Source organism: Elephantulus edwardii, unplaced genomic scaffold (genome assembly GCF_000299155.1).
Source record: "Elephantulus edwardii isolate Elephantulus edwardi_28Jun2011 unplaced genomic scaffold, EleEdw1.0 scaffold00187, whole genome shotgun sequence".
Classification (NCBI taxonomy): domain Eukaryota; kingdom Metazoa; phylum Chordata; class Mammalia; order Macroscelidea; family Macroscelididae; genus Elephantulus; species Elephantulus edwardii.
Genome location: NW_006399937.1, coordinates 3,849,648 through 3,872,575, shown reverse-complemented (window position 1 = coordinate 3,872,575; position 22,928 = coordinate 3,849,648). Strand labels below are relative to the sequence as shown.

General features: G+C 37.6%; 1 protein-coding gene across 1 annotated transcript in view; it reads left to right on the top strand.

Annotated features, from left to right (window-relative positions):
- Positions 1 to 22,928, top strand: part of UNC5D (unc-5 homolog D (C. elegans)) — a gene marked incomplete at its 5' end in the record, with an annotated part of 423,355 nt that overhangs the window by 257,688 nt on the left and 142,739 nt on the right. The window contains one exon of the mRNA XM_006896652.1: positions 16,233 to 16,265. Within this exon, the coding sequence (XP_006896714.1) occupies positions 16,233 to 16,265 (33 nt within the window). The remainder of the gene's footprint in view (positions 1 to 16,232; positions 16,266 to 22,928) is intronic.

The window sequence follows — 22,928 nt, the reverse complement described above, 5'->3', positions numbered from 1 at the left end:
TGCTGTCAAGTTATTTGTGACTCATACCGACCCTATTCTTTGTCATCTTCATCATTTCTGATATACTTAAGCCCATTGTTACAGTCACTCTGTCAGTCTTTTTTGAAGGTCTTCCTCTCAGTGACCCTCTTCTTTTCCAAACTTGATGCCCTTTCTGTTAAAAGGACTGGTCACTCTTAACAAAATGCCTAAAATATGTGAGATGAAGCTTCACCATTTTTGTCTCCAGGGAACATCATTGTTGCACTTCTTCAAGACAGACTTGTTAGTTCTTTTGGCTATCCTTGGTGCCGTAATTTATCTTCTCTAGCAGCATGACTCAATGACATCAATTCTTCTTCTATCATCCCTATTCATTGTTCAACAGTCAGATGCTGTACAGGCAATAGTTAGAAAGAGCATGACTTGGAACAGGTGTATCTTTGTCTGTAAACTGACACTGTTACTCTCTCTCTCTATAACTTTGGAGATACACTTGACAGCAGGTTTTCCTTTTGATTTCTTGATTACTTCTATTAAGAGTGTTGACTAAAGATAATTTTTACTGACATATTCTTTAATTCATATTTATTGTCTACTAGCCTTTCACATAAGTACTTAAATTTATTCCTGGATATTTTAATTTAAATACTATCTTTTTATTTCATGGATGTTAGTTGTGTACTGGAGAAAAGTATTGCATATACCATGGAGTAGTAAGAGGACAAACCGGTTTGTCCTGGAAAGAGTGAAATCAGGCTGCTTCTTGGAGGCAAGAATTTGGAAGTGCCATCTGACATACTATGAGCATGTTCCCAGGAGGGACCAGTCCTTGGAGAGGGACATCATACTTGGAAGGATGGAGGGACATCTCAAGAGAATAAAACCCTGGATGAGATGGATTGACTCAGTGACTAGGGTAATGGGGATAGGTTTATCAGATACAATGAAACTGGCTCAAGATAAAGCAGAGTTCAGAGCAGTTGTACATAGGGTCACTATTAGTTGCAAGTGACTCAACAGCACATGATGCCAATGTGGCTTTAATCACTATTGACATTCAAGATTTCATTTAATCTGAAAGTTTCCAAATTTCTGGCTTTTCAACCTATAAAACAGTCTATCCTTCGGTTTTATTAGTAAGTCCAAGTTCTATATTTGAATTGTACTTAACAATACAATTTCTAGGTAAAAAATATTAGTCTGGTGTAGACAAAGATTTAATGTCTGAGAGCATAGAGTAGTCCAGTAATAAATGAAATGCAAGAACTCAATCAGAGAAGTGATTTAAAACTGAATAATCTACTCCTGTAAAGAATTTAGTGGTCTCTGGGGTGTGCTGAGAAAGTGAATTAATAGAGATAGAGAAAAGAAAACCTCTATATTTAGACTCTACCTTTTCTGCTTAATTTACAAATTAAACACATATGAGTCTTCATGATCAAAATGAAGTTACATGAAATGAAGATACTAATATCAATATCATTGTCATTTACCTCATTAACCTTTACCTTCCCCTTTCCTCAGAATGGCAGTTATTATAATAAACAAAGTACTGGTGTTATGTATTTATGCTTGATTTAAGACAATGTAAATACCTATTCTTATGTAAAGTAGTCATAATTATTCCAGGAGCTAGATACCATGAGGCATTCATGCCTATGTGCTAGTTCAGATGCTTCATTAACTAGTATGTGACCCTTTATCATCCTGTGCCTTTTGATAGTATCTATTAAATAGACTGAACAGGATGATTCAGAAGTTGTATCTTGGCTTTGAATATCACTTAAACATAATGCAATTATAATATATTTTAATATAGTTTTCAAACACACACACATCATACTTTGCGTTCATTTGGTTGCTAACTATTTTGTAGAATGAAGTATTCATTCTACAACTAAAACTCTATCAAAATAAATGCTGGTCTCACCTTTGGACAAATCATCAATACAGTCTTCTTTATCAGTCTACTCTGATCAGTTAATCAAGAACCTGCAGTATCCTAGAAATCCATTTAGAACTTGAGAAATTTATGTACAAGGCTTAGCCCTGTTTATTCATGCAGCACTCATTTATTCACCAAATATTCACTAAGAACTTACTGTATTCTGTTTACTCTTCTAAGTACTAGGAATTCAGGTAAACAAGGCAGACATAAGATTGTACAAAAGTAGTATACAGTGGCTCACATGATGACAGATCAAGCTTAAAAATATAGAAGTCAAGAGTTATAAGTTCATAATTTCTCCTTAAGCATTTTGTTTTACTTTAGACAGACTGACTGACTCACTCACTCACTCACACACTCATTGTCAGAGTTGGAACCAGCTCATAGCTGACCCTCTCGTGGATTTTCAGAAACTGTAAATCAGATGGGAGAAGATTGGTCCTTTATCTCCTTTGGAACTGCTAGTGGCTTTGAACTACAAGAGAGCCAGTGCCTTTGGCTTAGTAGTGAACCACCCTGTGCACTACATGACCAAAGCTCCAGAGAGTATACCAATTTTTAAAATATTGAATTATTTCTTTATCAATAAATAATCATAAACTACTCTTAAAACCCTCTTTGTTACTATCTTTTCTTAACTAGCCCTCCCAGTGTTCTAACAACAAAAGGGACAACCCTTAATAGCATGGAATCACCAAGAACTTACAAAAAGGCTGGTGCTTAGTCTGATAGGATTTTTTTTAAGTCACTCCAAGTTAGAAGTATATTGAATCCAACCCCCACACTAAAAGATATGCTCATGATGATAGTAACCAAAAACTGGATATTTTTAAAAGTTGAATGTGAATTGCAGTCAGTGAGCATTGTTCTTCATTTTCAAATATATCTTTCTATAACTGGATAGAAAGCAGAAACTTAACACTGAATGTATAGGGTAGAAAAGGAAATTTCTTATTCATCAAGACTTGGAACCAAACTCACTACCACTGAATTGATTCTGACTCATAGCCACCACCCTCCACTGAATTTCTGAGGTTACAAATCTTAATGGGAGGGGACTGCTGGTCTTCTTCCAAGGAGCAGCTGGTGAACTGGAACAACAAAATGTATGTATGGCTTTCTGGTCAGCAGCTCAACACATTCACCTCCTTGCCTCTTCAAATACATTTGGAAAGAGTGAATTTTATTATTGTGAGTCCAATTTCTGCTAAAAAAGCGTATACACAACTTCAAAACTCTGCCACTCAAAAACCTTGTGTATTTTCTTTATCCATCATAAAAGCACACTAGTTTATACAGAGCCAATCAGCATGGGTGGGGTATCATGACTGGTTGGTATGAACTTTAGAAACAGGAGTATTTTGCTTACAAGTGAAATATACAAATATAACCTTAGAACTTTGCCATTATTGAGACAGGATTCAGCTGAATATTGCAGATGTAAAAAGGCATGCTTAGAAAGAAATGTTCAAAATCCCTAGCTCTAAGAGAAATGCAAATCAAAACAACTCTGAGATATTATCTCACCCCAGTAAGAATAGCAAAATTCAACAGAGCAGCAAACAACAAATGCTGGCAAGGTTGTAGAGAAACTGGAACCCTTATTCATTGTTGGTGGGAGTGTAAAATGGTGCAACCACTATGGAAGGCCGTATGGCGCTTTCTCAGAAAGTTGGAAATAGAAATACCATTTGACCCAGCAATTCCACTACTGGAAATATACCCTAAAGAAACCATAACCACCACCCAAGCAGGTATATGCACACCCATGTTTACAGCTTCTTTGTTCACAATAGCAAAGAGTTGGAAACAACCCAAGTGCCCATCAACAAACACTGGAATATTATGCAACACTGAAAAACAAGGAATTCATGAAATATTATACAAAATGGGTGACCACGGAGGACATTATGCTGAGGGAAATATCTCAGTCATAAAAGGACAAATACTGCATAATGCCACAGTTATAAAACAGGATTTAAATGGAAGTTGGAGGGAAACTAAGAAAAGAGGAGATAAACAATGTACATGGCATTGAAATAGACGAGAGAGAGAACTGTATAAAATGAATATATGATTATTTATTATTGGCATGACAAGAATCCAGAATAATGTGCAACAATGAATGAATGAATGGAAATCCAAATTCTTTATAAACTTTCATTAAAATCTCAATAAAGGAAAAAAATAAAAGAAAGAGATCCCTCATTTGAAAGGAAAAGAAAGAGACACCACATCACCTAAGTAAAATGAATAAGATTTTGTGGCTATGGGCAATTCCAGAAGAGGATTATCATCAGAAGTTATACCTAAGAGCTATCTATTATGGAACTCTATTGATTCCACCTAATTTACTAACACAATGGGATCTTGAACAATTCTTAGGTGGAAGATGGCAGGGTACTCCTTACAGACAAGGACTATAAAACTTCATCTCGCATACTGTGAGCATGTTAATCAAGAGAGGCCAGTTCTTGGGAAAAGATAGGCTGGAGAAATAAAAGATCATCAAAAGCAAGGAAGACCTTTAATGACACAGAGACTGTAAAAAAAGGAGTCAAATGTGGTGAAGATGACTCAGGCTAGGGCAAAGTTCCAATCAGCTGTTCATAGGATCACTATGAGTGGAGAACATTTAACAACTAACAACCAGCATTTCGGACCATTGGATGTTTTATTCATATGGTTGTGTTTGCCAGTCTCAGCTCTTGAATTTCATTAATTACCCAGATATCTTTGGGGAAACAAGTAATTTTTCTGACAGACATCACCAATTGCAAAGTCTAGGGAGAGATTTTTAAATAAACTTGTATTCTCAGCACATTTCCTCCATGGACTTATTCAGGTAGCATTTTAAAAGGAGACAATAGATCTTGCGATGTCAGTATAGGCTGGGAAGCAGGCACTGAGGAAGGAACATTGAACCACCCAGTCATATGTGGAATAGTAAATGTGACCTCGGAGGATTAATTCCTGAGGCTGGTCCTTAAAAAATGAACAAGGGGGGTAGGGGGAATAAACCTGCATAGAAGAAGTTTATAAATACAGTGAAAACTGAAGCTTGGCTATGCTTTTTTGCGATTGGCATAGGATAGAGCAGGGTTTAGGGCTCTTGTACATAAGGTCGCTATGAGTTGTAAACGACTCAACGGCACATAACAACAACAAATTTCTTTTCAGATTTTGGTCATTGGGAGAGTGATAGGGTACATATGAGACCTGTTGGTAGAGCTTCTGTGTGTTCTACTGCCTGACTGAACTTTGAGTTTTAACACCTGAGGAGAAAGGAATCCCCACTTGTCATCGTCAGTGTCTGACATATTCAAGCACGGTGATGTTGCCAATGCAGAGCAGGAATCATGTTTATCTAATTATTCTCCAGTGCTAATACAGGCAGGTCTGCCAGACCCTGGATTTCCTGTACCTTTGGATAACATTCAGAGGCCAAAATACCAGCTCTACATTATTTGTAGTAATGCAAAAGAGGAAATCCCTGCACAAATGAAGTACAGATAATCGATAACTGATTTATTTTCTCAATGAGCAAATAATCAATTATATACCTTCTATATTCACCCACTCTTGAATTTTTCTAGCTCAGAGTCACTGTAAGCAGTGCCAATTTCTCATCAGCCAATCACTTAAATATGATTTACATGTTTGGTCATTGATGAATTGGAACCATTTCAGCAATGGGTTTTCAAGGCTGCTGTAAATCATAGAGGGAGTGGTTACCCATCTTTCTCCTTTAGAGCTACTGGTAGATTTGAATCTCCAGAGAGGCTCAATCCTTGTATTACTAGTACAACCCTCTACAGAATATACCACCAGAGTACACTACACGTTAGGGACTCATAAGTAATAGTGATTATAAACTTATAAGATAAAATAAATAACACTCATAATTAATAATGATTATATATGTATAAGATAAAATAACACCCTTAAAGTAATTCATTTTAGAAGGAAAACAATCCACATAGTATATTAATGCCTGTAAATGAGATAAATTGTCTATAGAAGGAAAGACTCCCTACAAAGAGTATTGACTGAAGATTTCATGACAGAATTAGAAAGTGGTTTGTGGCTTGAAGGCAGAACCTTGTTAGACAAGTGGCTTAGAGGGAAAAGGTCATCTCAAGAAGAAATTAGAACAAAGGGAAAAGATTATTAACTCCATTCTCATTTCAAATCTTTTGAAATTTATCTGACTCTGTTGAAGTATTGTTCTTACTATATGTCAATAGGAGTTGAAACCAACTCAGCTGACACTCCAGCACATTTTCAGAGGCAGTAAATCACATGGGAGGCGATTACCCATCTTTCTTCCCCAGAACAGTGGGTAGATTTTAGCAATGCATCTCTGGGATTGCAGAACATCTTCTTACCACTAGGCTGCCATAGCTCTCTGTGTTGAAATGTTGTTGCTGTTGTTAGGTGACATCAAGTCAAGTACGACTCATAATAACCCTATGATCAATAGACCTGTATCCTGTACTATCCTCACTACGCATAATACACTTGAGCCCATAATACACTTCTCTAGAACTATAACTATATTGAAGTATTGTGAGGACTCAGTCAGTAGACAGAGTCCTTGGACATGACTTGTAGGCTATAGGAAGTTGTAGTCAATTCATGTTTATGCCAGAGGATTATACCTGTACGTAAAGAGATGGAGCATGGGCACAAAAGAGGATTAACTATCCCTTAGCCTTCAAAAATCAACCATTAGCGAATATTTATTTAAGTAGAAAAATATTTACAGGTATATGAGTGATAAAAAAGTAGATAATAAAATCATCTTTGGAGATGAAAAGGTGAGAGAGGACTGTTTTAGTGAAAAAAGGAATGGTGAATAGTAGCTCCAATGGCATATTTGAGTTGCTATTTGAAAAGTTTCTCTCTGAGGTTACTTTTCTAGTGGGTATTTAGTATACATCTAAATAGATCTTGACTTGAATCTCAAGCATGATACTTTCATTCTTGTATAACACATATCTGTGCAGTGTTTATAACAATAGGGAACAGATTTCAAATAATCAAAACTAAAATGCTGGGGAGCCGCAGCCTCACTCTCCTTTATGGTTTGGAGCTTGAGGTCATCTGTTCCTGTGTGCTGTCTGTCCTCAGGCAATCTCGTAGATTCCTGGGATTCAGGTTGCACATAGCTGGCCATATTTACTCTCTGGAAGAGAAGGATAAGATAGATGTGGGTGGGAGAGCAGGTCAGTGGTGGCAGCTATAATCAGCTCCTAGATACAATGAATACCATGGAAATAGTTTGTTACTTGTAACAAAGAAAGTGAGAAATTAAAGGAAGGTAGAAAAGAAATGAAACACTAAAAAATAAGCAACGGTATACACTTCTCGACTGGTACACACTTCTCGACTTATCTATCTTCCTTCAACCTTCTAAAAATTCAGAAACACAAGCTCTAAGAAATATTGGTATTACAGTATTGACAAAGGCAAATTATGTCACTATATATAAAAGAAAATTCCTTGTTGTTGTTAATAAAAATGACCACTTCTTGGCAATTTCATTCTAATATATATGTATATAAAAGCATGACCAGTTGCCATCAAGTCAGTTCAGACCCACAGTGATCCTACAGGACAAAGTAGAACTGCTCCATGAGGTGCCCAAGGCTATAAACCACTATAGAATCAAACTGCCTGGTATTTCATGTGAGGAACAGATGAATGCTTAACCACTGTACCACCAAAGCTCCTTATATGTTCTGTATATGTATATAATATTATGATGTTCTATGTGCTGTTGAATGGGAGCCAACTCATAGCTGACCCTACAGGGAGTTTTCAAAAGCAGTAAATCACAAGGGGAGGTGATTACTCTTTCTCCCATGGAGAAGCTGATGTGCCTTTGAATTGCCAGTGAAACCTCTTACCACTGGGCCACCAGAGCTATAATAAAAGGTTGCTGTTGTTAGATGCCATCAAGCATGATTCACAGGAACTCTAACAACACATCTTAACCCTGCCCTGTGCCATCTTAATCATTTCAGATGCACTTGAGCCCATTTCTACAGCCACTGTGTCAGTCCATCTTGCTGAGTGTCTTCCTCTCTTTCTCTGACCCTTCACCTTTCCAAGCATGATGTCCCTCTGCAAGGAATAGTGTCTCCCAACAATATGCCCAAAGCATATGAGAGAGGAAGCTTCATCATCCTTGTTTCTAAGGAGCACTGTGGGTGTACTTTCTCCAAGACATATTTGTTCTTTTGGCAGTCCATAGGATACTTGCCAGGTCCCTGGGCCTTGAGCAGAGCACTCAGTATGATAACACAGATATCAGAAATTGAAAGTAAAACCATTATCATTGATTTCGTTTCTATGCAGAAGACTGTAGTTCTGTATAGGAGAAGACTGACTATGGTCCTCCCTTCGGGCAGCTGGTCACTACAAACCCCTGACCTTATTTGTAGCAGCCCAATATGTTATGCATTATGTCACCAGGGCATAGTTGTAACCATATATATGTATGTGTGTGTATATGTGTGTGTATTCATATACACACACATATAGACCTCTGAAAATCCACTGGAGAATCAACTGTGAGTTGTTGCTGACTCATAACACATAACAGCTACAATAACTACATATGCATGTATGTGTGTGCATGTGTATGTATGTATATATATATATATATAGATAGATATAGATATGTCTGTGTGTATATGCCTAATTTTATATAAAAATAATGACAAATGTCTATTTTTTGTCATTATTTTTATATAAAATTAGGCATATACACACAGACATATCTATATATATTAATAAAATATAATTATAGAAAAAAAATAATGACAAATGTCTAGACTTCTGTATTTTAATATGAGCAGTAGTTATCTCTTAATAATGTAATTACAAATTCTTTTTTTGCATTCATCTGTATTTTTTATTTAAGATACAATAATTCACTAAAATTATTTTTGGGAAACACAACCATTTACCACAATATTTAAAAATAAAATCATAGGAAGAAACATTTTCACATCCTTATCTTGTGAATAACAGAAAATTATCATAAGAATGAGTTATAATTACTTGTCCTCAATTTCCATTTCCCCAGAAGGTAACCTTCCACAAGCAAGCAGAACTTTGGGGAAAGTTGTGATTTCTGCAGTCTGTAGCACAGCTGACACCCCCTCTCTATCTACCTGTGATAAAATGGAATCTTCCTGATTAATCTATATTCTGTAGCTACGTCATAGCCCTGTAGGGAGGCAGAGAGGCACTGAAGCTGACCACACAGAACCAACGATGTTGTCAGGAAGAGATGGTGCCTTCCATATAAAAATAAATTAATTAATAAATAACATATGCAAATCCCAATTAATCAGGATCTCTTGGCAAGGGGCCCAGGCATGGATATTTTTTCAAAAGCTCCTGAGGGGATTCTAATATGCAGCCAACATTCAGAATCACAACCCTAATGGATTAATTTACTAAAAGGTCATTTGAATATCGCCTTTGATAAGAGGTAAAATTAAAGTGAAGAGGATTTGGTGGATCAAGGCCAAGTGGATGCATGGCCCTAAACCCATGTGAGAAAAGATAATTATGCAAAGAACTTGAAAAAAGTAGGGAGGTTCCAGCAAAAGATAATGAAACCCTCCCTCCCACACACTGTAGAATAATTTTAAAGTAGTAAATTCATACAGGAGAAATTGTCTACAGTGACAGTTTACTATAAAGACATTAGTATTTCGAAAAATACAACAGACTTGACTTTTAATGGTGATGTGAGGGACTAAATGTTGCTCGAGTACCAGAGCTCCCTTGTCTTTTCCATAAGAGAATACACACTGACACACAAGATATGCTGGACCTTAGTAAAACGGAGTCCATAACAGAGCATCACCCCTTCTTATGATCTGGGAAATAATTTCAAAAGGATCTCTGGACAATGTGTCTGTTTGTTATTCTACAGATTCAAACTCATTTCTGTCAAGTTACAACCAACTCATAGCTGACCCCCCAGGGGGTTTTGGAGAGCCTATAAAGTACATAGGAGAATTTGTTCATCTTTCTCACACAAAGTCACTGGTAGATTCTAACTGCCAGAGAGGCACCACCAGAGTGTATTTATGTTTTCCACAGATTATGCAGGTCTTCTGCTACCTCATTCTCCTTTTACATATGAGAAAACAAATCTTGATTTGCTCGTGAATTCATATAAGCACATGCTTAAAAGGACTAGACACAAATTGCTGAAGCTTTATTTCATTATTCCTGAAAAATCACTTAAGTTTCTGATTTTAAAGTGTGTCTGATCTCCAATACATAAACAGTATATGTTTTATATAGTTGGAGTTTCTTTACTCTGAAGAAAGAACTATGACAATCATGATTTCAGCATGTTGAAATATTTATTTATTAGCCCTGCATTTAGTGATGCCAGCCGTTTTCTAATCATTTGCCAGAAGCTTTATATTTCACATAATTAATCCTCAGTACTCACCTGCAAAGACATTGTTATTCAGGAGACTGCTGAGAACAGGTAGTATATGGACACTTTAAGATTTAAATGTGATTGTGTCCTTCAGAACAACTAAAGAAACACAAATTCACTGTCGCTGAATTGATCCGAACTTGTGAACAAAGTAGCATACTCAAAATTGTAAATATTTACCCAAGTTGACTATTGAGTGGCTAGCAGATTTGTACTGCAAGCTTTTGGGTTTTCAGTCCATGACAATGAGATTTTCCACTAATTCCATAGTGTCATCTGTTGTGGCTGTTGTTGGGTGCCATCAAGTCAGAACTGGCCCATAGCTGACCCTCTGGCAGGTTTTCAGAGGCTGATAATTGCATGGGAAGAGATTGCCCATCCTTCTCCCTTGGAGCAGCTGGTGGCCTTGAGCCTTCGTGCTTTGGGATTACTGGCAACTTCTTTCCACTAGGCCACCAAAGCTTACAGTGTCACCTAATCATTAGAAATGACACTAGAGCTATATCAGAAAAGTAAATGTCTCACTGTCTCACCCTGGTGTCTTCATGACCTAGGTACTTTGTCTCAGGACAAAAACTTTTGTCTTGTGCTTCCAAAGTTCATTTGTTCTTTCTCCCTTTAAAGCTTTACCCAATAGAACTATACTATTGCAAATATTTTGTACATGGTGTTGTCCTTGTTGTTATGTGTTGTCAAATCACTCAGAGAGACCTCATGCACAACAACTATGAACCCTGCTCTATCCTGAGCCAAGCACATTTTCTTTGACATACCTACCCCCATTACCCTAGTCACTGAATCAATCTATCTCATCCAGGGTCCAATAATCTTCCTCTCCTGTGCTGTTCTCCCAGCCTCCCAAGCATGATGTCCCTCTACAAGGACTGATCCCTCTTTACAACATGCCCAAAGTATGTCAGATAGAGCTTCAAAATCCTTACCTCCAAAAAGAAGTGGATGAACATGTTTTGTTCTCTTGGCAGTCCATGGTATATTCAATCATTTTCTCCAGCACCACAACTCAAAGTAACCAATTCTTCTTCTCTCATCCATAGTCATTGTCCAGCTTTCTGATGCATACTATAAAACAACACACTCACAGAGTTAACACACACATACGTTGTTATGTGCCGTCAAGTCACCTGTGACTCATAGTGACCACTATGTACAACAGCCCTACACCCTGCTCTACCCTGTGCTAATCTCATTGTCTCTGACACACCTAACCCCATTACCCAAGTCACTGATTCAATCCATCTCGAGGGTCTTCCTCTTTTGTGCTGTCCCTCCACCCATCCAAGAATGACATCCCTATCCAAAGACTGGTCCTTCTTGCAACACGTCCAAAGTATATCAGACAAAGCTTCAGAATCCTTGCCTCCAAGGAGCAGCCTGATTTCACTCTTTCCAGGACAAATCTGTTTGTTCTCTTAGAGTACATGATATATTCAATACTCTTCTCTAGTACCACAGCTCAAAGACATCAATTCTCCTTCTATCATCCCTAGTCATTATCCAGCTTTCTGATGCATTATCAAGTGATTGCAAACACTGTGGCCTGTATCAGGCACACCTTAGTCTCTATACTGACATCGTTGCTCTTCAGTACTTTGGAGAAGTTTCTGATAGCAGACTTTTCCAATTCAATAAGTCTTAATTTTCTGGCTGCTGGTGCCAAGAATGTTGATTGTGGAGCAAAGCAGACTAAAGCTGTTTACAATCTCAATCTCTTCACCATCTATTATAATGCTGCCAATTGGCCCAGTGGTGAGAATTTTTGTTTTCCTGATACTGAGCTTCAATTCATAATCAAGACTGCAGTCCTTGACCTTCTGCAGTAAAAACGTCAGGTCCTCCTCAGTTTCAGCAAGCAGGGTTGTGTTACCTGCATAGTGCAGATTATTGATGAATCTTCCACCAATCTTGATGCCACATTTCTCCTCAGAGAACCTATCTTCCCATATCATCTGTTCTCAATATAGATTAAAAAGTTATGGAGACAGGACACATGTCTGATAAACACCCTTCCCAGTTTTGAACCACGTAGTGTTCCCATGATCTGTTCTGATTACTACCTCCTAGTCCAAATATAGGTTTTGAATAAGCACAATCAGGTGTTCTGGGATTCCCATTCTTCTCAGAGTCAGCCACAGTTTGTTGGGGTCCACACAGTCAAATGACTTCAATAGTCAATGAAACACCAATAGACATTCCTCTGGCATTCTCTGCTTTCAGCCAAGATCTATGTGGCATTAGCTATACTAACCCTAGTACCACGGCCTCTTCTAATCCCAGCCTGGACTTCTGGCAGTTCTCTGTTGTTATGCTGTTCCAGTCATTTTTGGATAATCTTCAGCAGAATCTTGCTTGTATGTGATATTAATGATGTTGTTTTTGTTGTTGATTGCCTTCAACTTGAGCAGGATTCATGGTGCCCCTATGAGCAAAAGGCCTGAAGCCCCTCCACAACTACTGACACTTATAAAAGTTCATAGAGTTTCAAGAAGCATGTTGTTTAGGAGGTGGATACCACTCCTGCTTCCAAGATATTAATGATATTGTTTGATAATATACATAAATACATTTGTTAGTCAGTGGATTTTCAGAGGCAGTGTATTGGTTTATAGGGAGCTCTCTTGGCCTAGTTGCAAGAAGCTGCACTGCAATCCTGATGGCACACAGTTTGAGGCCACCACTTGCTCTGTCAGAGAAGGTTGGACAATCTCCTTCCTTGTGATTAACTGCCTCTGAAAACCCACTAGAGGGTCAGCTATGTTTCAGTTCTAACTCTACGGTACAAAACAACAACAAGAACATATGCATTTGAGGAGATAGAACATCTTTCTCCGGTGGAGCAGCTTATATATGATGTATATAATATAGATACATGTATATACATTTTCTACATGTATACTATATATAAGTGTGTGTGTGTGTGTGTGTGTGTGTGTGTGTGTGTGTGTATGCGTATGATATATTTATGTATGTCTGAGTTGCTCCACAGAAGATGGGCTATCTCCTCTCACGTAATATACGGCCTCTGAAAATCCACTGGCTAACTAATATATGTGTGTGTATTACTGTTGTTGTATAAACCTTTAAGTTGGAATGAACTTTTAACTGACCAGCAGGTTTCCAGATGCAGCATACTGCACAAGAAGACATTGTCCAACTTTCTCCCATCGAGAAGCTGGCAGATTTGAACTGTGTACCCTTAGACTGGCAATGCATCTCTTTATCACTAGGTTGCCAGAATTCCCTATACATACCATACACATGGATATTCCATACATGTAGGTATAGACTTGTCATATAACTGTATGTATGTATGTATGTATGTATGTATCTTCTATCTATCTATCTATCTATCTATCTATCTATCTATCTATCTATCTATATCTATCTATCATCTATTTAATCTCCTAGTTGTGTTAGACTTCTTTTACTCCTGAGAGTTATATATCTCACCTATTCTTAATAGAGTTTCATTTTACTACCTGGTGTAGTCTTCATTGTTCTGGTTTAGAAATAAGAATATACTGTTAAGCTCAGCCAGAGTTCTAAACAGATGTTCTGCACGTCTCCTTCTGTAATCTCAGCAATGCATCACTTTCAGACATCTTAGCCCTGGCCTGCCAACATCCCTGTGCCCATGCCAAATTATTTCAGATACCGTGCAATAAGCAAAAACTGAGGTTAGGTGAAAACCACCAAAGTAATTTTATTCTAATTCTTGAGTGCATTAGCATCTGGACTTCAGGATGTACCACCTGTTCTCAGGGATACCGAATCTATGCAGTGAGGAGAATGCAAATCTCTGTTCAAGAAACCTGAGTGTGCAAAAATCTGAATATGATTATATTAATATGAACAAGTTATTAAATTTTGAGAATTTTTTTATTTTAAATCCAGGCTTACATAAAAAAATGCCCTTTGCCAGCTCACTTTAACCTTGTATTTAAAAAGAAAATTTTAAAAGGTGAGCAATTTGTAAGAGTGTGATTTATAGAAAATTTTAAAAACTACCTCCACAGCAAATCAAACTGCAAAATAATGTAAGAGCTGTATTATTAACGTCCATTGCATTTGTATACTGCAAGGACTTTCCATTAAAAATTGTAATAAATATATGAATTGGTTAAGGCAAGGGGTATTCCACAGAGCACTTTCAACATAATGTCTGTCTGCTTGGAAGGGGTTCTAGCGCAGTCAGCCAGATAATATTTATGAAGTTCTCAAATATGTATAATGCTAGATTTGATTCCATTAAAAAAAATAATCCAATACAACCAAGTCTCGCCCCACTTGACTTACCTTCAGGCAAATAGAAGAAGTCCACTACATCAGGTGACCTTCCACAGTGCCCCTGCCATTATGTGATTTGTCAGATGATTAGCAGTAGCTTCTACCCTTGAAACCTGTTGTCACTGAGTCAATTAGGATTCATGATGACTCCATGTGTGACAGAGTGATCCTGAGGGTCTCCAATGGGCGAGTTTTCAGATCTATGAGGTATTCAAGGGCTAATTTGTGAATCTGTCTCTTGAAAAGCTTCTGGATGAACTTCAAACCTCTCTCTTTCAGTTAACATCTAAATGGTGTTAATGTCGTGCTAGAACTGACCCACCAGTGTGTTTTCAGAGGCAGTAAGTGGCATGGGAGGAGACTGACCCTTTTTCTCCCGTGAGCATCAGGTGAGGTCGATTGCTTGCCTTTGAGTTGCCAACACAACTCATGTTTTCATATCTGGTGACTCTTCAGTCCTTGTAGTCTGGCAGCAATCATCTATACTTTCCAAGTACTAATAGATAAAACACCATTCAAAGTGCTGAAGTCTTGACAGGTGTCAGAAGTGTGCGCTTCCCAGATGTCTACATGGTGGTGAAGTTGTGTTGACCTGATTGTGTCCCATAATGTGGAGATGCAGACTTGGGGTACAGGAGTATGCAACTCAAGGATACCATCAGAGCCTCAAAATAAGTTTCAGAGTTGGACTATTTGATGATGAAAGAAGAGGATGCAAAGTGGGTGGAAAGTGGTAGGAAGAACTAGTTAAAAATCTCCTCTAAACTCTGCTCTGTGACCCTGCTAAAGTAGAAGGCCAAATGTCTTTTCTCTATTCGTATCATCTGACCTGTGCTGTGCTGAAAATCATGATTATAGAAATAACACCTTCTCCATTAAGAGCGAGGGGATAGATTTTAACAGATAATGGAGCTGTGAAAAAGAAAAGGAATGATTTCTGAAGAATAAAACTCCAAGATGACCCCAAACCCTCCAAGATGCCCCCAAACCCACCAGTAATGGATAAGCAGTCAGAGAATGGGAGATATATATATATATATATATATATTATATATTCCAGGCAAGTGGTTACTACAAACCACTGCAGGATCCCTTTAAATATTTATCCACTGGTCCATTTTTCTTTCTTCATATATAGTGAAATGGCATCCTTCACCTGAACAGTCTTCTGGAAGTGTATAAGAGAGGGGCAGACTGCATGCTCACTGCTCTCATTATGCTGATAAAAGAAAAACCAAAAGCTAGTAAATGCTAATGAGGGAAACCAGAGCAAACCTGAGGAAATATTAAAGAAAGAAAAAGGAATGAAGAATCATCCTAGGGGAAAATAGTTGGTAGGAGAAAAATAAAAATATTACAATAAAAAGAAAAATATGGATGCCATAAACCGTATCATCTGTAAAAACAGAGAAAATGTTTCATTTATAGAGCTAGACATAGAGTGATAAAGGAAATATATCTTCTCCATGTAAATTTATTAAATGCAACTTTCTCTCTCTCTTTCTCTCTTTCTTTTAGATAAAAAACCTCTTCATGAAATAAAACCCCAAAGTAAGTTGTTTTTGCTCTTGTGGATGTTATTTATTCTTATATTTGCTGCCTTGCTGTTGTGTTTTTTCAGGAGCCAAATAGAATTGAAGGTGATAGGAAAGGTCTTGGGCATTCTACTCAGTGAATATGGAGTTGCCTAAGAGAGGGTTTAAATCCAGAAGAAATATGCTCATCCCTCTCCTCCCTCTGAGTAAAAATAAATCTCTTCTCTTGGTTGGTCTTTTGATTTTTTTTTCTGCTTGTCCATTTCTCTGCAAATGTCATCTAAGATTCTTATTTCTGAGATTTATAGCATTAAGATTAATAAATATTTGTCAGTGCATGCTTTCATGAGAGCAGCCTCTGGCAAAAGCCTGTCCACAAGACAACACTCCCTGCCTAGGAAGAGAATGCAAACTGGGACTCCTGCCTTCTGATGAATCCATAGAAACTAGATAGATTGGGAACTGGTGTTCCACCGTGAAACAATTGTAAACTGGGATTTTGGTGTTTGTGCTGGCTTGAGCTCATGATACAGAGCTTCCTAGGGAAGATTCACATTATCTCTGTTTTCTATGTGCAGTGAGATCATAGACAGAATACTGCCTGGAATGCTTGAAAGTTTGGTATGTAGCCCTGGGGCTCTCACACTTGGCTACACGTTAGAATCACCCAGAGTCTTTTCTTTTTAAGATCCTGGGCTAGATCTCTGACCAACTATATCAGATCATGGACTGGACAATAGAGTTACACAACAGGAAGCTTGTTAGAGTGGTAGAAACTTTTAACACAATCAATTATTAACTGAAAGGTTGGAGGTTTGAGTCCACTTGAGACTTAAAAGAGGGTCTAATAGTTCACTTCAAAAAAATGAGCCTCTGAAAACCCTGTGGGGCACATGTGGTAACACACATGAGATTGGTATGTTTCACATTGTTTGGAAAATAATGGTTCACTGGTTTAAAGAACAGGGATCTCTAGTTTGTCAAGCTCTTGGGGTGATTCCAATGTGCAACCCAGGGTGAGAACCATGTCTGAGAAAAATATTTCTTAAATGTGTGTTCATAGACTACATGTATCAGAATCTTGGGGCGGGGTACCATATTATCAAATATACTCCACCTTAGAACTAGGATCCCAGCTAAGGTGAAGTTTTGGGGCTCTGCATTTCCATAAGGTCCAGGGAATTTCCACGTACTCAGAAATAGGGAAAGTGTGCCAAAGGAAGCTGGAAACGGGCAGACATCAGCAATCCAGATCTCAGAACCAAATAAGTAAGCCAAGGGCTTACCTGGTTCTGTTTGTCTACCTTGTGGAAGTGTCCACCTATTCAAGTGTCTTCCTTTCTTGTATACAAAGAATAATTTTGATGCTGTCATTTTTCAGCAACTCAAACTCACTGTCATTGAGCTCTGTCATTGAGTGGGTTCTGATCTTTCTATTGGCTTTTTAAAGATAAATATCTTAGCAGGAGGAGATTGTCTGTCTTCTCCGAGCTTTTGCTAGTAGATTCCAACTTCTAGAGATGCAAGATCTTTTGATTACCAGAGCAACATGCGGTAGACTATGTTTCTTTTGAACAAACCCTATTGTGTGTCTTTGAATGGGAACTGACTCCAGCGGTCTTCAGAGACTGTTGTTCCACAAGAAATAATAGTCTTATTGCAGAATTTGTTCTTATGAGACTGAGTCCACTAAGCATAATGTTCTCTAGACTCTCCGATATTACTGTAAAAATAAAAGGATAACTAGTAAGATGTATGTAAATATCTAAAAGGGGAGGAGCAAAGGGCAGAAATGAAGAAGGCAGAAAATCACTAGGATAGCAGAGTTTAGTGGGCAGATGTGGGGGTGAAGTATTAGGAAAGATTCACTGGAGACTTGAAAAGACAGGATAATAACAGGCATACTTCAACAGTAATAATACAAAATAAAACGTGTATAAAAGATGGTATAAAATACAATGTAAATGAAAGGTTTTCTAAAAGCCAGTGTACTTGACTTTTTTTAAAAAAAGGTATTTTAATTTACAAAAATGTCTTTAAAAATTACACAGGGGGGATTGCCCATTTTTCCCCATTGGTGCATCTGGTAATTTTAAACTACCTGCCTTTGCGTCGGCAGTGCGACTCCTTATCCACTAGGTCATCATAGGAGAATAAACTTCAGATAACTCAGGAGAGTTAACCACTTTTTTAGCTAACACTTGCAAAAATTAAAACTCAACAATAATAGACAACAAAGGGCCATGAGACAGAATAGAAAGGTTCTTTAAAGCCATTGTGTCCAGACTTCATGATGCTGCTTCATGTCAGCTGTTGTCTCATTCAGTAAAATAGACTCACACTTTTTCCATGTTGTTGGCCGCACATGAAAGGGTCATTAGGACGTAGGTAGTAGTCTTCTAACACGATCCACTTTTATTGTTTGACTCCAAAGATGATGAGAGGGTGGGAGTGTGTTTTTGTGTATTGTGTGAGTATGTGTATGTGTTGTGTGTGCACACTCACATATTAAGGGAGAGAGAAAACAATGGGTCACTGAAGTGAAGTTCGTGCCTTTGTCACACCCCTGAAACCACAGGTCCAGGGGGTGTTCCCTTAACCTCCTCTTGGTCATGGAGTACATGCCATCTGCTGGCTCTTGTGAACAGAACAAGCCAGACTGTGGGTATCGGTGTGTTGGCCAATGTGAGAGTTATTTAGAAATGCATATGTGTGTATTTTTAAAATTAATTTCACGCTTAGTTTGTGCATCTGTGCCATTCTAATTTGGTTACATCTGTACTTTCAGCTATAAACCCCACAGAAGCTGTTTCTAGTCCTCAGGGACCGTGAGAGAAGTTCTGCTTAGGGTTCTCGCTCCTGAGCACCATGCTTAATTGCTGGATACTGCAACGGAATCGCTTAAACTGTTTTAATTTGTGATTTCCTAAAAATAAAACCTTAACAGAATCAATGTGATTGCAAAAGGCTCCCAAAGGAATCCAATCGGGGTTCTGTAAGCTGCATGGTTAGGAGTACATTATACAAATTCAGACTGCGGGTGTTCAGGGAAGAAGGGTGTTGAGCTTAAGACTACATGAATCATCACTGATGCAAAATCAAAGTCAATTATGAAGATAATTGAGAAACAACCTGTTCCTATATATAGCTGTGCACATGATCCTCGGCTGGGCCTAGTAGAGAGAAGCCATCACTCAGCGCCTCACACGTAGGCCTCCGTGAGCAGGCTGGCAGAGGAGGAAGCTTGAGTTGCAGGGAGGTGTAAGAAAAAGTGAAGCCTTAAGATATCTGTTGGCAAATCATAATGACAAACTGGGGAAAATATGTGCACTGCATAGCTCATGAAAGCACTTATTGTAAATGAGATAATTTAATCAATTACGTTTCCTAATGTACTAAACCGAATGTTTCATTTTCTGCTTCTGCACATCTTAAATTATCTTCAGGTGCTTTATGAGATTTAATCATAGTTAATAGAAACTTCATTACCATCAAATGTGCTTTCAATAAATGTTGTGTAACAATGTCAGGAGGTGCTGTAAAATATAGTAGGTTCTAAATGGCAAACACGCAACCCCAGAGTTAGACTGAAAAATGGTTGTGTTCAGACAATGAGACTCCTTTGAGGCTCAGTGAATGTAGTTTTCTACAAGGTTGTAAGCTTCTGATGACTGGATCGTTCAGTAAATTCACCTTTGGGATGAAAAATACTTAACTTCCCTCAAGACAACATCTCAACACCACGTACTCCCTCTCCATGTCCTTCCCACATAAATAGTTTTGCTTTTAATGAATGAAGTGTTATCTTGAATCCAATGAATAATTCTATAATTTGTTGCCTGTAGGACATTGCTTGAGTTGTCCTAATACTCAGTTTTTTCTGTTTGTTTGTTGTTTATTCTTATTGTATTTTAATTTTTCCATTGTTGCACATTTTGAAATAATATTAATATGGATTTTATCAAAATCTGCAAAATCCTTCTTCCTCCTTCTGCTTGTCTTCCTCTTCTCTAGTTCAGTAATAATACACTTTAAATTCAGCTGTCTAAGTAAGATACCAAGGTGGCCTTCCTGTCTCCTTTTTCTGACCAATACTCAGCAAATCATCACAATCTTACTATTCTATCATATAATTGGATTAAAAATTCATTGCCCACTTTTCATTTCCCATCTACCAAAATGCATGTCTCTAGTTATTCAACAATTATTTTTTGAGTGCCTACAATGTGATTAAGGAAACTGGGTGGCTCATAGTGTGTTTTATGTTGGACTGCTAACTGAAAGGTCAGAGGTTCAAATCTTCTAGCTGCTTTGTGGGGAAAAAAACTAAGCAATCTCCTCTTGTAAAGATATGCATTCTTGCAAACATAGTGTAAGGTTTCTATGAGTCAGGACAGCTGTGGATTTGGTTTTGGTCACCGTGTTCCTGGACATTAATTTCTTAAGTGAAGAATAAACAATGAATAAAATATAGTTCCTGCTTCTATGAAGCTGAAATTTCTAGTAGTGGGATAACAAAATAAACAAATCAGTTAGAAAAAACTACAGTACTAGATGCCATGGAGGTAAATAGTGATACGTAAGGAAAGCAATAAAGCAAATTAGAGAACCCTTGGAAAAATTGGATAGAGTAGTGCTTTAGTGTACGTGTGGAGCTCAAAGAATATTTCTGTAATACAATTAGTGTTTGGAAAAGACCTAAAAATATCCAGGCAATATCTAGGGGAGGGAGCCGAAGGGGAAATGCAGGAGTAAAGACAATGGAATTAGAGTATTTCAGGAACAGTGAAGAAGTCAAGATGACTGAAACAGTGTTAAAGAAGAATGCTATGAGCTAGTAAGTAGTAGGGGACACGCAAACTAAGGACTTTGGCTTCTTCTCTGAGCAAGATGAGACTCTATGGATAATATTTTATGCAGAGCAGCATAACCTACTACTTCCAAAGATAAATAATGTAAATTATTGAGTTGAGAATAAAGGTAAAGGAAGCCATAGCAGAAGCAAAGGAAACTTGCTAGGAAGGCTTTCTAATCATAGAGGCTCAAGAAAAGTGACCTTTTGGCTAAGTGTGTAGTCATGGAAATTGTGAAAATAAGCCAAATTCTAAGTGTTTCTGAAGGCAGTCCAGAGGCAAAGGTATTGATTCATTGAACATACAGTGAGGGAAAGAAAGATGTTTGCAGATATTTCTACAACTTTGATGCCTCTCCTGGAAGGATGATGCAAGAACAAACAGGAAACTGAGCAGAGGAAGAAGCCCTCAATAAGACGGATTGACACAGTAGCTGTAACAATGGGCTCAAGCATATTGGAGACAGTGAGAATGGTACAGGAGAGGGCAAGGTTCACACCTGTTGTTCATATGGTCACTATGAGTTGTAGTCAATTTGATGGCACCAAATAACAGTGGCTAGAAGGATGACCTTGCACTCTCCGATATGAAGAAGACCTGGTCGGGCAACTCTGGAGGGAGAATCAGAATTTAGTGTTTAAGTGCTAATTTTGAGATAGCTATGAAACATTTAAATGGAGAGGCTTAGATGGCAGTTGAGTATATATGAGTCTGGAGTTCAGAGGAGAATCTTGGCTGGTCCATAAATTTGGGACTTGACAGTGAGCAGAGAATATTTAAAGCCATTAGGTTAGATGAGATCACCAGATAATGAGTGTTCATAAAAGAGAAGTGATCTGAGGACTGAGCCCTTAAGGACACCTAGACATATTGGAAATCGGAAGTCACTAGAGAGGCGAGTGGAAAGTAGTAGCAGTCAGGATAGGAAAAGAGAAAAACAACTCAAAGAAAAATCGTTTTTCAGCAGAAAAATTTTGATGTTTAACCATCATTATTTTAATCAAGATTTCTACAACTTCCTCACATACTGTCTCGTCTAACATTAGTTTATCTAATCTTACTAATATATAATGTTGTATTGTTGATTTCTGTTGAATCAAGCACTCCTCATAATGACCCTATGAATAAAAGACCTGAAGCCTTTTTATACCTATTGTCATTTCTCAAAGTTCATAGAATTTTTCAGAGGCATGTTGTTTAGGAAGTGGATGCCACTCCTGCTTCCAATATGCAATAGATGATATAATTTCCCTATTTAAATGTTTCATCATTATTCTGAAAAACTTATGTTCTCTAAATCTTTTAATATGTAATGTATCTAACTCCTGTTGACTTCTGTTACTTAAATACTCTTTTTTAAATCCCCTTGAATCTTAAATATTATTCTCCCTACCTTCTCACCATGTGTTATAGTCTTCAACCAAATAGAGCTGCTTGATTTCCTGAACACCTTTTCAAGTATATAGTACTTTATAAAATGTATTACTTAAGCTTTGCAACATGTTCTTTTTATATCACCATTTTCCTATTTAATGACTATTTTTTTTAAATATTTCAGCTTAGATGTCACTTCTATAAGGACTTGACAGTTTCAAAATCTGAATTGATTGTCTCTGTAGTTTGCACTACTGTCAACCTAATTCCACTATTTCTACACTGTGCTTTCATTGGATACTTGTCTGGATTCCCTATGTGATACATATAGCTTTAACTATGTAATTCATTATTTTCTTCATCATTTTATAAATATAGTGTGTAACTATATTTAGTGTATAACTGTAGTTAGTATGTTGTTATGTTGTTGTTTAATGCCGTCGAGTCGTAGA